General features: G+C 38.6%; 1 protein-coding gene across 4 annotated transcripts in view; it reads right to left on the bottom strand.

The window, feature by feature from the left end:
• The window catches only part of nphp4 (nephronophthisis 4), a 143,056-nt gene that overhangs the window by 75,028 nt on the left and 51,617 nt on the right, over nt 1-16,411 (bottom strand). For all 4 annotated transcript variants that reach the window (XM_034875512.1, XM_034875515.1, XM_034875513.1 and 1 more), the window contains one exon: nt 15,058-15,193. In XM_034875512.1, coding sequence (XP_034731403.1) covers nt 15,058-15,193 — 136 coding nt within the window. The remainder of the gene's footprint in view (nt 1-15,057; nt 15,194-16,411) is intronic.

The raw sequence follows: 16,411 nt of genomic DNA, 5'->3' as shown, positions 1-16,411 counted from the left end.
GAAACATTCCATCAAACTAGTCTATTTCCAAAGTGATGATTTTGTAAAAAAAGATCCAACTAGAGAAAGATCATTTTATGGCACAGGGAGTAGCCAGTAAAGATTGTGAGGCAATTTATCTAATGGGTCTCTTCTTCTGTTTCAAAGCACTCTCTGTCTCAAACATGTCTGTGCTTTTAGAGACCACAAGGAAAAGAGCAAAATGAGTGTGGAGCACATGACCCAACCCTCACGCCCTGTATTATTCAATGAATATACAGTATTTGGTTCAAGGAATAATTTGGGAGCAGAAATGCCAACTGAGCTCTGAGAGAATAAGACAGACAAAGGAGCAATCAAGGGCATTTTCTACAGGGACGCCTACAGCCTAGGAAAGAGCTTTTATCTGTTCGACACTCAATGCTTATCACACACTTTCAGTCTTCCAATCATAGGAAACTGAGAAGGACTCTGTTCAAAAGTGCATAAAGTAACTGCAATGAGGACGAAATTGAAAGAGAAAAAAACTGTCAAACACCCATCAAAACTGAACATGTAACACCACAACTACATAGCTTCCCGTGTGAAGTGAACATCCATGACTGGGATCAAAGTAAGTAATAACTTATTAATGGTCCAAATGGAGGATCTAAAAAAAAAAAAATGGACGTGTATGATCACACTGGCAACTAAAACATGCCCAGCACAGAATAAGAATTCCCTTTTTCGACACAGATCAAGCAACATGAATCACTATTTTGATTTCAGTGCAGTGGTTTTAAACGGTGTGATCTACATATGAACTGCATAAAGCACTGACAGCTTGGGCTGGCAAACAATAGGATTGAAGGAGTCTCAAAGAGAATCTTTAGTTGTGGTTTGAGTAAACAAACGGGGATAATCGTTTTATCCAAAGCCTGGCAGAAAATTCACCTTAAGCATGTAATCCTCAAACACAAACCCCTATGTTCTGAGGCATACGTGATCTTAAGAACAACAATATGCAGTTTCTTGAGTATATGACAGTGGAGATCAGTGTTACATCCATGTGTGAATGCAGGTGGCGTAATGGACTTGTGGTAAGGAGGACACAGTGCTACAGGAGGTGTGTCACTGATGTATGCATGTGTTGAAGGCCTAGGGTATAAAGCAAGCTGCCTAGAGAGTCAGACACATGGACTTATTCTGAGCACCACAGTAACTCAGTGAGTGTTAATCAATTGCAAAGCCTTCTGGTGACAGCAAAGAGACCTCAAATCAATGACATTATATTTTAGTGGAAATAAAGTATGACTTTTTGCACTTGCACTGTTTTATGTAAAAAACATTTGAATAAATCACAAAATTTGTCATTTGAATTAAAAGTTGGTTTTTGGAACTGCTTGCTGTGGCACTGGTCATTATGTTGGACAAGGCAGAACGATCAATTGGCAATTTCCCCGAAGTGTGATTACACTGTTAATTTGAGTGTTAAAGGCTATATTTAAAATAAGTCATTAACTTTTACTCAGAGTGCAACCAAGCGCTTGTTTCACTAGTGCAGTTAGGAGAAAGAATAGAAACAGTAGCCTGAAGCAAAAACAAGCAAGCAGCGAAGTTTTTCATAAAGTTGTGCTGAAAACAATAACAGGCGATGTCACTGCACACATAATTGCTCCAACTGGCAAAACGTTTTCTAATGGAAGAATCCATCAACCTTGTTTAGAAGTGTAAAATATATAATGCTGCAGCATCTCAAGACAAATGATAAAAATGTCTCAGTTTCAAACATGCTACGGGCTGGAAGAAAAAATCTCATGTCTGTAACCTGGAGCAAGAAAAGTAATCATCAAACTTTAGGAGGGGACACCATGGAGAAGGGTAAATGGGGAAATTATCAAAGGGTGGCAGACAGCAAGTTTTGTACATCAAACACGGCTAAAAACCCCATTTCCTGGCAGACGAGAAGATCTGGAAGCAGAGACCCAACCAGTCCAATTCAGCACCACTTACTGCCAAAAACCGGTGTAAATGCCTCTTCTTAAACATAAAAGAAAACTAATTTTGGAAACAGCTTCTAATTCAGAGCAGCTATTGCTGTTATATTCAAATATATTTAAAAAACAAAGTTTGTGATAAGCTGAGATAAAGTAGTTTGTAGGGAAATAGTTTTGGTTCTATGAAAATGGCAGGACATTCAGCGAGAATTCTAGAGTACGGCAGGAATTAATCCTAAATTAGGGGCATGTCAGCATTGATGGGAGATGAAGTCTGACAGTTATTACTATTACTTCAGTCTGTTGGGCTGTTCAAGTCATTATTTCAGCCAAGACACTGTGACAGGCACCGGCCCACAGCACCCACTATTTTTTTTTTCTCAATGAGATGCCCTGGAGGAAGTGAGGGAACATGCACCGAGATCATTAACTTAAGAGCACTAAACCACTCACATTTGAATCCATCTACACAAGCAGTCCAAATGAACCCAGCAGGTTACTGTGCTCTGTTCGGCTCACCAAGGCCAAAAAGGGCTTGGGAAGAATTGTGCTAAGTCTCAGATCTAGACCTCATTGATGGCAAAACTTCAAGGAGATGTTCATGAAAGGGCTGTTAACTGCTCAGGCTGATTTACTGTGAATAAGAACACTTTATATCTGCAGTTGGATGCTTGTCTGTTATAACACCGGATATTTTACATAACTACGATGGTTAAACTGCACACGTTATTAACAAGTCATTTAATTTCTAATTCAAGATTTAGGACTAATTTGAATTTTTCTTGAACTGTATTTGAATATACTGTATTGGAACTATATTTTGTATGTGCTTTTCTAAAGAAAATAACAGTTTAGACAAGGACTAATTTGCCCAATACTTAAGTTTCTTACCAAAAACCTACAAAACAAATGCCATTCTAGAATCCTGATCCGTACTTAGTATGCTAACACACTAAACTAAGATCCTAAATATAATAATAATATAGTCAGCATTACCTGCTAAACATGTTAATTAACATTACAACCACTGCCATTTTTACCATTACTTCACCAGCAATCGCAAAAGACCAAACAATGGGTCTCAACATTTATCCACCTAATAATTTGCATTCATTTCAAACCTTACAGCCTCTCAGAGTCATTAGCATGGCCAGACCATTCGAGACTTCTTTGTTTTTCCAGTTTAAAGAATAGACACATTCACCTTCAGACCTACATATTATTAAAGCCTGGTTTGGGAATCAGCATCAGTAGCTTCCTCATTTAAAATAAAAAGGATCCATTTAACTGGGATCAGTAATAAAAAGTACCTGAGATGATTATCATTCCCTAATCAGCAGATTACGCATGCCCGCTCAGATGAAAATAACTTGGATACAATGATATTGCAAAAGATGACAAATCACTTTCTGAAAGTAAATAATAATATTGGGTGCATATTATACAGCGATGACTGCCTTTTCCATACAGGTCTGTCAACATAATATCTTATTCATACAGGCTCAAATTCATCTTGTTATGATATTTTCATCTTCAGTGCATTAGTACATTATGATAGAATATCAAATTTCTGTCAGACTTGAAGTATGCAGTGTTTATCTGATCTACACATGCAATCAGACGGGACATTTTGCAAATACAGTAAGAAAAATATATGTACCCTAACATGTTTGGCTCAACCAATTTAACATATTATATAAGGGGGGGCAGCTAAAAGTGCTAAAAATGGTCCCAAAATGACCACTGCTGTTTTAAATGAAAATCATTCACGCCCGCGCTGAAACTGCTCTGTATTTAAAGCAAGCCCTCAATCTGAGGAGGCCATCGATATGGCTACCATTAGATGTGCAAACATCATCGTCACTGCCTCTCTGACTGCCAGGGCAATGCATCCGTCTGGAGAAGGATAGCACTGCTGGCAGGCACTGACAGGGTAAGATTCACTCTGGGCCTATCCAGGGGGAGATTGATGAACTTCTCAGTGGGGGGAGAACTGACATTCATTTTAATTAGGCGGGCGAAATATTGTCTCTGTGGCATGTAGCCTCCCATGCCTTATCCTCAACTTCTCTTCTCATTGTGAAAAAGGAAAAGGGGCCTCCAGGGAGGAATGACCTCAAGAATAGGCCACAAAACAGCTAAAAATACCCCTTCCAAATCCTGATGAGATTACTGTGCTTAAGATGTTTGATTAACATTTCATTAACATTTGTATGACATTTCACTTCAGAGGAGAAACAAACAAAACAATATAATAACTGGTTTCTTTGAGGATGTTAACCCCTCCAGTGGGAGGACTCAATGCTCACATGTCATGCAATATAAGTAATCAGGAAACCAAGACCGAGGGAAGGGTTCATAAGGTCAGGGGATAGTGTCATTGTAAAGAGAGCATTTTAATGAGCATGTTATTGTGGGAAAGCATCACAAGATGCGTTTCATTCAGCAAACATCATTAAAGCCCAGGGGCTCACAATAACGAAACTGCACACAACTACACACAAACAGAGACGTAAGGGAAGTCACAGGAAAATACACAACAATCTATACAGTATGTACCTTCTGGTGAGCCAATTAAAATACAAACAAGATAATGGCAAGGAGAAGCTGTACACCAATGCCTTTAATAAAACCAGCCGCTGGCCATGTCATTGCTTTATGCTCCACATTTTGTTTACCTTCCATCCCATGGAAGTGGCATCCGAGACCCAGCAGGGAATGAATAAATTATTAACATAATTAAAGGAACACGCCAACTTATTGGGACTTTAGCTTATTTACTGCATCCCCGAGAGTTAGATAAGTTCAGTCAAACCCTTCTCATTTCCGCGTGTGTTGTAACTCTGTCTGACGCACCCCACCGCTAGCCTAGCTCACCACAGATGCTGGAGGTAACCGGCTCCAACTAGCCTACTGCTCCCAATAACTGACAAAATAACGCCAACGTGTTCCTATTTACATGCTGTGACTTGTATAGTCACAGTGTGTATAAATAACAAGGTCACATGAGACACAGCCATATTCTAACCGCACACTAACTGGCAACTATATTCTCAGAAGGCGAAGCAATGCAGCACCTGCTACTTAAGGGGAGTGATCTGCTCAAAGCACACTAGAAGCCCCGTGGTGAGAAGTAGAGAGTAACAACGGTGCTTTTCAGGTGTTACGCTAATAACTCCACCAAGTAGCAGTGCTTTGGCTTCTGTAAGATAGTTCCCAGTTTGTATACGATTAGAAGATGGCCGTGTCTCCTGTTACCTTGTTATTTGTACATGCTGTGACTATACAAACCACAATGTGTTAATATGAACATGTTGGGGTTATTTTGTCACTTATTGGGAGCTTTAGCTAGTTGGAACCAGTTCCCTCCAGCATCTGTGGTAAGCTAGGCTAGAGGTGGGTGGGTCTGAAAGTTACGACACGCACGGAGATAAGAAGGGTATGTATGAACTTCTCTAACTCTGGGGCATGCGTTGAAAAAGCTAAAGTCCCAATAAAACAGCGTGTTTCTTTAAGAGAGGGATATCTGTTGTACATCTCAACTAATGGAAAGATTGTCTGACACCAAACATAACACATGCTTCCAAGATTCTTAACCACAATCACAAAGCCATTGGTTAAGAGTCAATAATATGTAGTAGATTCAATTTACAGTATAATTTTCAATTACTCCACGAGTAGCTCAGTATTTGTCTTCTAATTCTAATCTTGTTTTAGCTGCTTACTGCTCATTTGGAAGTGATGTACAACACCAATCCAGAACCATTGGAGAACTGCAACTCTGTCAACCACTGTCACAACTAGTTGCTAAGGGGGCAGGGCTCAATGAACTTGTGAGTAAAAACAAAATTGCATGTTCCTATTTTGAACAAATAAGGGCCAGTCAAAAAACACTTACAATAATTAGAATTATTGATATGGTTCATATGATGAACTCACCATAATGTTTATTTCTACAGCACTAAACTTTCAACACAACAACAAAGTTGGAGTTACTCCACCACTTTGCTTCTTTGAGTTTTGACTACAATGTTTCCACTGACTAATGTATTCCAATCAGAAACTGTGTGTTTAAATACCAATCTAAAATTTTGTTAAATAAAAGCCAAATCTATTATTTAATAAAAGTATCCAATATACCACAAGCTTCATCCATGAAATACTAGGTTGCATGCACATACAAATTAGTGACAGTGGTAAGATCCAGAAATACTTAATTACCAAAATATCGACAGCTAAGAACAAAATCTATGAGTGCTAAATCCATGTTAAGGTTTCTAGAGATGTTTATTCTATAAATTAAATAACCACAATTGCCATTATAAAAATATTACATTAGAGATGCCTATTTATAATTCCCATTAGTCCTTAACAGTGTGTTCTAAGGAGCCAGTGATTTATTTAATTCTAGATGGTGCACTGCATGCAACAAATCACTGTCTGCAAAAATGTTTTCCAGCGCTGATACATATATGTCACATGCCTGATGCATGATACATCTCTCTGTTCAGTCACACTTCAGAATATGTGAAAATGTCTCCATGAGTTCTGTATCCACTGCATTCATCAGTCTCAGTTATTTGGAAATTATTCTCTGGCACCCCTTTGACAGCTGACAGATGTTTTTGGTTTGTAGTTTTACATCAAACCACAGACAAAATAAGATAACATTCATGAATGCAGCTCAATGTGTTCTGTAGGCATCCACCACAACAAACATCTTTGCCTTACTGATGACCGTGATTTCTTTATATAGCATTTGATAAAGCAAATAGGCATGCTGCCAAATTCAGGCCTGCGTCTGCATATATCCAGATGAGAGCTCAGTAAAAGGGCAAAACAGTGAGTATGTTTAAAGGTCATGCAATAATGGTTACACTTCCTCAGATGCTCAGTAATCGACTGCCACTCACCAGGCCCAGTCAGGGTCAAAGGTGAAACAAGATGAAAACATGATGCTTGCGACACATTCATTATTGGTTGAGGCGCTGGCTCAGTTACTTAAAAGGAGAACCCATTCTAGTACATCCCAAGCCTCAACATGCTTTCTCAGCAACACAAGTTTGCTGTGGTGTAACAGCAAAGGACAGTCTCTAAGAGGCATAACGGTGGTTAGTAAGAGGATGAAACCAAGCTTCTCCTCTCTACATGTCCCTTCCTTTCCCTTAGTCTCTCTTATATCTACTTTGCGTTCATCCTTCTGAGGCTGTGACCTACGGACACTCACTCATTCTCTGTGTCAGAGTTTTGGATGACTGCAGATGTCACGCCTCCTGACAAATTGTTTCCTGGCAAAAGGACAAAGCCGTGCGGGCCAGCAGCGCGTTGTGCTTCCACTTTCCATGGAATGGCCCCTCCATTAGCGATGAGCTAGTGCTTGTCAGTGAAAGAAGACAGACAACAATCAGCCCCATCGTCTTGCATTAAGCTGTATGCAACTGTATTATACTGCTCAATTGATGAGCAGGTGGTTGACGAGAGGCTGCGATCGGCAGGCAGGAGCAGGCCAGAGACGTCTCAGACGACGTTACGGCTGGCTAAATTGGTGCTGACAGACCACAATTAAGCGAGCTGTCTTTGCCTTGCTTCAGTCGTCAGTGACCCAAGTATTCAAACAATAAATCATGTTCTGTTGAAGGCGTCCACTTACACTTTTGAGTGGATAACTGCATGCATGATTTAGTATGAGGATAACCATTCTTTTACTTGTGAAATAGATGGGTATGTCAAGGAACTGAGAGAAAAGTGATGATAAGGGTCAAAGTTTTGTCATACTGTATGTATCGTTAAATTAAAGATATGGATAGACTGGACTACCAGTATATGTTTAAGTCAAACTATAATATTATATTATCATATCCAGTTAATATATAAAAAAAGAAGCAATAAAAGTAATAACATGGTGGGAGATGCAAGGAATTAAGGCTACCATCATCTTAATACTTTAGGGCATCATAAACATTGAGCATAGCGGTGAGCAGAGCAGCTAATTACAACTCTGGAACATACTTTAACCTTCCCTTCCTTTTTCTTCTTTAAAAAGGTGACAGAATGATTTATAAAAGTGTGGCTGGAGTGGACATGGGAGGACAGATTTTTCTGCATGTTCAGCCAATCAAGTGAAGCACCAAGAGGGATGCAGGGTACTAAAATGGAGCCCTTGATGAGGGAGAGTATAGAGACAAAGATGGAAATAGCAAAACAGCAGAAAAAGCAAGGTATTGGACATTTGATTGAAAGAAAAGTTGATTATTTGAAGTTTGTTGACCCTAGATGGGCTCTGAGAACAGTCTATCAGTCAAATTCCTAGTTCCTGTCCTCTCCCTAGTCTCCTTAATTTAAATTGTTATCTCCCTCCCTCTGACTACCGCTAAGAAGCATGAAAGAAGTGCGCTCAAAGGCTCTGCAAAGAGACAGCATGCGGCACAGAGAAACAGGACAGAAAGAGCAAGCCGATAATAACTCAAATCTAAATTACCAGGACAAATGACAACACAGCATGGTTTTTCTTTCTTCATAACCAAAGGCAATGAGGGCAATTTTGTAAAAGGAGGCCATTCACTCTCTTTGTCTTATGAGAAGCAAACTGGACAGCGAGGACTAGAGCTGTAGGCAGTCTCAGAGCACCCAGTGATTGCCTCTGGATTGCAACGGTTATGTTTTAGGAGAAAAGGGAATTCAACAAAACTGTTTTACTCTTTTCCCCCACCTTAGCCCCCTTAAAATATATCAAATGCCATAATTCTATTTAATCAGAGGAAAGAACAACAGAAAGGCAGACGGCATGTTCCTTAACACAGGTCTGCATAGCAGAGGCTGCTCCTTCAAGTTGCATTAGGCAGCACCATCTACTGGCAATGTATAAAGTCCGAGGCAGAGCACTCTGAGAAATAAAGGTTAGAAAAAAGGTTGAGTACTCCATTGTAAAGGACTCTCAATGAGAGCATCAATGTGTGACTCATGGGTAAATCCATAGTGTTTCAGGCATTTGTTTGTGCCCACTGCCAACAGACTGCACAACAAAGCCATTTATATTATTAAAAAATCTTTAGGTTTTGCCATTTTATAATATCATATACTGTATGCTATTCAGTTATCCTAAGATTCTGTGATATATACTACTATACTATGTACATAGATCTATGTCACATGTTTTATATTTCATTACTGTTCATTGCTTGCATTTCAAATCCCTTCAACGCTTAAACTTCACTCAGAGTGTAAACCTCAAAGCCTTTCAACACATTTTTACTTCTTTTTTTTAGTAATTCTGTTTGAGCTGGCACTTCCACTTGTTTCAATGCTTTAACCTCATGTACAACTTTATAACGACTTCTTATATCTTCAACTTCCGCTTTTAATGACATACACAGCCATTCAAAAATGCAAAACATTCAACATGTTAAGGCATTTAAACAATTTAAAAATGCAAATTTTCAGTAGAGTATTTCATTTTGTCATAAAGTCTATTCTACTCCATTATATTACTACACATTTGATTGTAGAATATAATGTTAAACTGTAGATACAGACACTGATGCGTCTGTAATATGTAATCTTTCCAAGGAAAATGCACTATTGGTTAGATTCTATTTTTTATAGATACTGTATATTACATTAATAAATCATATTTATGTACACTGGCCCAGAATATTGTACTGCATATAGCTCTTCAAGTTCTATTTCCCCAATACAGTATAATTTATTCCCTACTTGTACAGTATACATACTTTTATAAACACTGTATACATCATTTTTGGTGTAATTCGATTTTTTTTGTCCTCTCTGCTGAATCTATTTTGTATCTTTATTTGGTTTGTTTTATATAGTCTATAGTTCATACACTGCCATCCTCTCTTATCTTAAAAACCATGACTCCACATAGAAATCCAGACGGACATGACAAGGTATACAGACACTGCTGTCGACAGCCACATTCAAAGTATTGACATGTTTTGTTTTTGACTCAATGGCCTCAAAAGGTCAAGCAACTTGATTGATTTTGCAGGTTACAGTATAGTTCCACAAGGGCTCAGAACCGTTTGTGGTGGTAATCAGACAGTGGTTTGCAAATGGTGTCAAATGCTGTGAAGTGCTGTTGGCAGCGTGCAGCTGCCTGAAGGCACACCTCAGCTATAACACCTAAAAACATCATATCTCTGACAGCTGTGACACAATACATGGAATTGTACATTGTCCCATCACACAAGTCTTGCAGTGGAAGAAGCAGAGACTGTTGTTTTAGAGATCTGCTGATAATATGGGAGCCTTTAGCAAGATGCAATGAGTGGTTTGGTGAGACTTTGGGTGTTGCTGCTACTCTTCAGGAGGCGTTATGCATCAAACCCTCGTCAGTCAACACCCAAAACAGATCAGTCTCTGGATTAACAATCACAACTAACATATGCACACAAACACACACAATCAACTCCCACACACAGACAGAAATTACTCTCCTCCTTCTAAATATCTCTCACCTCATCAAACATTCATGCCAGAAAAGGCGAAAGTGGTGAAGAGTGTGGTAGGAGAATTTTTTTTGTTACCCACACACTGTGTGCCAAGCTATTCTGGGCTGATTTAGACAGATCATCAGCTTGATGGTTAGTCCAGGTTTTTTTCAGCTATTTTTCATTTAAAGCAAAAAAAAAAATATGTCCCATTGGGAGTATTAATGTTCTTAAAACATTTCATCTCAAGCTGTCAATTATACTGAGAAATATCTTGTTTTTGGACAGCTGGCAGGGGCAATAGGAGAGCTCATGAAGCGGCCAAAACGGAAATGGTTCAAACTTTGTCAAGCATGAATGTGATCAAGATTTAATGACAATCTGCCCATTAGATGTTTATATTATCTGTGTACAATTAGAGGTTTTGGCCCAATAGTGGCAATAGAATAGATCAGGGGGTCATCAAAAACGTAAGGCTTCCTCCTTTATCCATCCCCTATCCTGGGGAAAAAAACATCTATAGCAAATTTCATAAAAACCTGGCCATAAGTTGGTGAGATATAGTCTAAACCAAGGATTTGGAGGGATAGATCAACTGTCAAAAGTACTGTTTAGAAAACCCGTTCTTATTTTCCAAAACCCGAACTCTATATAGATGTTTCCCATTACGTGCTGACCACCACGAAATTAAGAGAATAATCGTTTCTGTATACACAAATCAACAGATTAAAAACAACGTGCCCATTTCACAAACTGCTGTGAGAAGGCCCACATCGTTTGAGAATGTGCTGCGTGATCTCCGCCCACAGATGGCGTTCGTGCAGAGTCAAACGTTTCGCCAAACCCCGATCTGCTTATTGCAGTCAAGTGCAATTGCTAGTAGGATGCAAGCAGGGCTAATGCTGCTGCAAATGTGAAGAACATTTTCGCCTTGCGTTACGCCTGTATAGATATCAACAATGTTTGTTCCCATCATTTACCATATTGGAAATAACCACTTTTGCTGCTTTGTACCTGTTGTGGAAATCCCAGATCAAATAGGGGGAAAAATGCCTAGACTTAGCTTTATTAATCCCTTTGAGATGACTCCCGCAAGGAAATTAAAGTGTTGGCACACAGGTGTACACAGCTCTGTTAATTTCACCATCTTCTCCAGGAACTACATCTGGATTACTACCGCTTCCAGTGCTACTTGAGGCTGACCAGTGCCCAGTTTGATCTGTAAACTAGAACCAGTGTCAGGATTTCCAACTACAGACCTTCCATCTCAGCTGAGGCGCTCTGGTGTGTGGCAGTTTTATAATTGGTGTCAAAGTCAATAAATATCTAGCAAGTCACTTGTTGCCTGAATAAATATACCATAGTTTACTAAAGCGACATCTATCCAAAATAAACATATTTTGCTTGGAAATAGTGGATTTTTTAAATGCAGTTTGGATCAATCAGGACTCCGCTATGCAAGGGAGTCTCAAAGCTGGTTTTTCGACACAGGGTCACACAGCAGAAAATGATCAGAAAAATCTCAGAATACTGTTAAAAAACTGTGATCGAGAGTCAAAAATGTAGGATTTCAAAGAAAAAAGTATTTTATCAGTTTAGGCAAATATTGTGTAATTAATAAACTATCATTTAATTTTCGTCTCTAACACACACATTCACACAAACAGCGCTGTTACGTAAAAAAATGCTCTTATAATACCAAAATGCTTTTTATGAAGTTGCGCCATTCGCATCATTCACGTCGCCTGGCTAAAATTTGTGTCCATTCACGTCTTTGCATTGACTTTGTATGTAATCATGTTGCATAAAAGGTTTGCTTGTGTTGTTCGTGTTGGTGGTGTGAACTCACCATTAGACTATGTATGCTCATAGTTAACTGACAAACCAACGACTGAAATAAATGCTTTCAATGCGAGAACGCAGGGATGATTTTTAGCTACATTGGCATGGCATCGTAGCTCCGGGGATGGGGATGTCAGACTGGTGATCCCCTGACTTTTCATCTAGCATTGTCACCAGGTCAAATTATAAATGTCCATAGTTTGGGACCAAATTGATGCAAAACTAATGATATTACCACAAACCCAAGTTGCTTACAGAGTTGCTAGCATACCTGTAGAATCTTAATCTTTTTCTAAATCTCTGTTTTATTCTCAAAGTCACAAACTATCTTAATAACCGAGAAATGTTAAGTATTTGAGCAAGATGTACAAACACACACCTCCAGAGAGGGTTTTTGTCAACAATCTAGCCGTGTAGGAGTTTGTTGGCAAAAACAAATAAAGCAAGCTGAATAATTTGAATAATTCTCTACATTTGTGTGGCTCCCTAAAAGCAGTGTTTACTGCAATTTTTAGATATTGTTTTTTTTTTTCGGGAAAATGATAGTCTTCATAATTCAGATCATGGTATGGTAACATCAAGTTTTTTCTTGTTTTTTCATGAAGAATTAAATCATTTACATAGACAAACTGAAGGCAAAACAAGATGGTGAGCTACAAATTACTTGCACTGTGATATTTTTAATGCTGTGGAAAAATTTCTTGTTTTTTTCTCTGAACAATATTCATATTGTCAACAAGTCCCTGTAATAATCATTCTCATCCACGGTAAAAACAAAAGGGGAACACTGTCCATTTAAAACAGACTGATTAACTGTCAAGTGGTTGCGAAGGTAAAAATGAGTGAATAATACATAAATGCAAATGTACCATGGCGCTCCGATGACTGAGTGTATGGTTGTTTTTCTGAGGTTTTAATTGGTGATCTGGTGGCCCCTGATTGTAAAAGGTATAACATGCTGTAACACAGTGAAAGCCCAGCCTTGGCATGCGTTAAGTGATGACGACTCACCCACGCACATAATTACAGCAGTCTTTCTGAGGTTATCCATGCCAAGAGCGGTTTTTAAGTGGTGCGGCTCGAATTTGGAAGTCACTTCCCTTGGGGTGTGTTGACTGTGTCGGTCTTTACCGGGTACCAGCTACTGGTCTTTGTAATGTAAAAAGACAGGTTTTTTTGGGTTGAAGTTTGATATTTTTACGTTTTATGTTTGAACAATCACAACAGTATGATTGAAAAGCATTTGACTTTATTCTAAAAGACCATTAACGTCCTCACAAAAATCTTTTTTGGGCTTCTTGGCAAAAAAAAAAAAAACTTGCTATGCTCTACCAAAAATTATAACTTAATCTACATTTTACCAATAATGATCAAATTAGCACTGAACAATAATGACTGGCCATTATTCCATTTTTGATTTTGAAGCCTAATATCTGCCCATTACATCAACAAACCAACATAATGGGTCAATCAACTTTAACTGACCAAGAGACTGAAAGCATGTTGTTCACCATCAGCTATTGCAAACACATACACGTTTTCACTAGAGATGATAAAAATAATCGATTCTTAGACGCATCGCGATTCGATGCTTGATTCTGATGAGCTAATTATCGATTATAAAAAAAGATATTGATTTTTATCTAAAACTTAGACGTACATGTCTTCAGACATGTAAAATCAGAAAACAGAGAGACTGAAAGAGGATGGGATAATGGACAACAACTTAGAGTTTAGGCAAGAGTGCAGAAATAAAACACAGAAATCGCCAAAAGGAGAAAAAACAGAAAATTGTATATATTGTAAAACAATTGTGTGTGTGTGTGTGTGTGTGTGTGTGTGTGTGTGTGTGTATGTATATATATATATATATATATATATATATATATATATATATATATATATATATATATATATATATATATATATACACATATACACACACACTACCGGTCAAAAGTTTGGAGTCACTCACACATTTCCATTGGACTACATTATAGACAGAATCCCAGCTGAGATCAGTTGCCTTGTTTTTTTTAACCAGGGCAGCAGTTTCCAGATTACATTGTGTGCTTACATAATTGCTAAAGGGTTGTTTAATGTTTTCTTAGTTAGTTTTTTAAAATAATATCAGATTAGTAAACAAAATGAGCATTTGGAACACTGGATGAATGGTTGCTGATAATGGGAAATGTAGATATTGCATTAAAGATCAGCCACATCAACTGTAAAAAAGGGGAAAAGCCCCCCAAAAAATCTTTAAAAAAAAATACACATGCACAATGCGCTTTGGTGTGTAAGACAAGGTGTTCACTTTTTAATCAAAGTGTGTGTAAAGCCCTGATCAAATCTCTCTCTCTCTCACCTCTGGTTCCTTACTACTGCCTCACACTTACATCCTTCTTTCTATACTTCTTTCATTCTTGTTTGTTTACAGAGGTCTTGTGGCCAAGGAGGCCTTAAGTAATTTCCTCTGGGAGACATAGGCCAGAGATGGATGGAGTGATACTCCAAGAACAAGAAAGAGGTGGTGAAAGAAAAAAGGCAGGATGAAGAGAGGACAGTAGAGAGTGTGCGTGTGTGTGTGTGTGTGTGTGTGTGTGCGTGTGTGTGTGTGCGTGTGTGTGCACGCGCGCAGATGTCTTTGGTACATCTGTTGTGAACACCTGTTTGAATTGAGTGAAGAGGTCATTCTAGTTTCTACTCATTTCATGAAGAGGTTAATTTCAGGCTAGGACATGGGTTTCGGATTAACATTAAGCATGGGTTAAGACTGAGTGTGTGTACGTATGTTTGTGCATCCCTCTTACCATCGTCTCTCGGCCAATTGGAGCAGAGAAGACATACTCAAGCTGGAAGACGACTGCCAAAGCTTGATGATTGGTCAGCCTGAGCTCCAAGCTGCTGCGAAGGCCCAGCGTCTGAGGGAGGGATGATGTTGCAGAGCTGAGGAGACAGCACACACACACACACACACACACACACAAGATGTAAAGGTTGTGTTAAAGAAGCTTTAATTGGTCACAAATAAAGACTATGTGCTTTAAAGCCATTACTGACCAAAACAATAATGCCACACTAAAATGAGTCCCCTTATTTGGTTTAATAAAAAAAAAATTCTATAAAAAAAAAAAGAAAGAAATCAATGTGTTGGAGGATTTCCACTCGCTTGCTGAATGTTCCCTGGCAAGCACTTGCCTACTGTGTGAGCAGTGGAACAGCACTCTTGGTATTCGTCATTCACAGTTTGCATACACCATAGGCGGGAGCATACTGTGGAGCGTCGGCATGTCACGAGGTGGGGCCGAGTGTCTTTTTTTTTTTGCTTCATGGACTCTCTGGAGAATGGAACAAGCAAACACTTCTTTTTTTTCCCTCTTCTCTCTCTGGAAGCACCAGGCATAACAAATGCAAGACAGATTGTCAGTTTTCAAAGGCAGCACCCGAAACAAAGGCAAACATCATAATTATTGCCTACACTGTTGTTATCACCCTAAGCCACTTTTAAACAAATACTTTCTTCTTCAAAGAAAATCAAAAAGTGCCGAACATAATGTTTGCCGTTAGTATGCCGATTACTGTTATTCATATAATACAGTAATTGAGCGCAGATTGCTGGTTAGCACGTGGTTGTGTTAATTATGCTTTTACCATGTATGTGCACAAATTCTGATGCTCGTATGACATCCATATGATCAGATAGTGTCTCATTTAAAGTAGCAAACAATGCATTTGGATTCAGACGTGTAGTAAAATGAGCCAATCATCTCTCACTGTCTGTGTGTTATTGGTTAACTTTTACAGCATATTCTTTGGTATTTTTATTGTCATGAAATTGTATAATATATCCCACTTACTCATACTGAGGGACACAGTGTGAATAAATGACCTTTAAAAAGGGGTGGGGTTTTGATCAACTAGGTATTTTGCAGAAACTACTGTCAGCACAAGCACATTTTTTTCCTAGTCCTTTCCCCTGGACATCATTAAGGCATGACACATTTATTGCAGTGAAAAGTACCACAATTTTGACTTTTCTATGTATAAATAGGAAATACCAGCAGTTTAACATTTTAACAAACTCAATTTCATTATTTTTGCTAGAGCAGCCAGGAGCACCCCCAAATCTCAAACCTTCCATCATGTATCTATATATATATATAT

Source organism: Etheostoma cragini, chromosome 7, assembly GCF_013103735.1.
Source record: "Etheostoma cragini isolate CJK2018 chromosome 7, CSU_Ecrag_1.0, whole genome shotgun sequence".
Lineage (NCBI taxonomy): Eukaryota > Metazoa > Chordata > Actinopteri > Perciformes > Percidae > Etheostoma > Etheostoma cragini.
The sequence above is the reverse complement of the archived record's forward strand: the minus strand, read 5'-3'. Positions and strand labels throughout refer to the sequence as shown.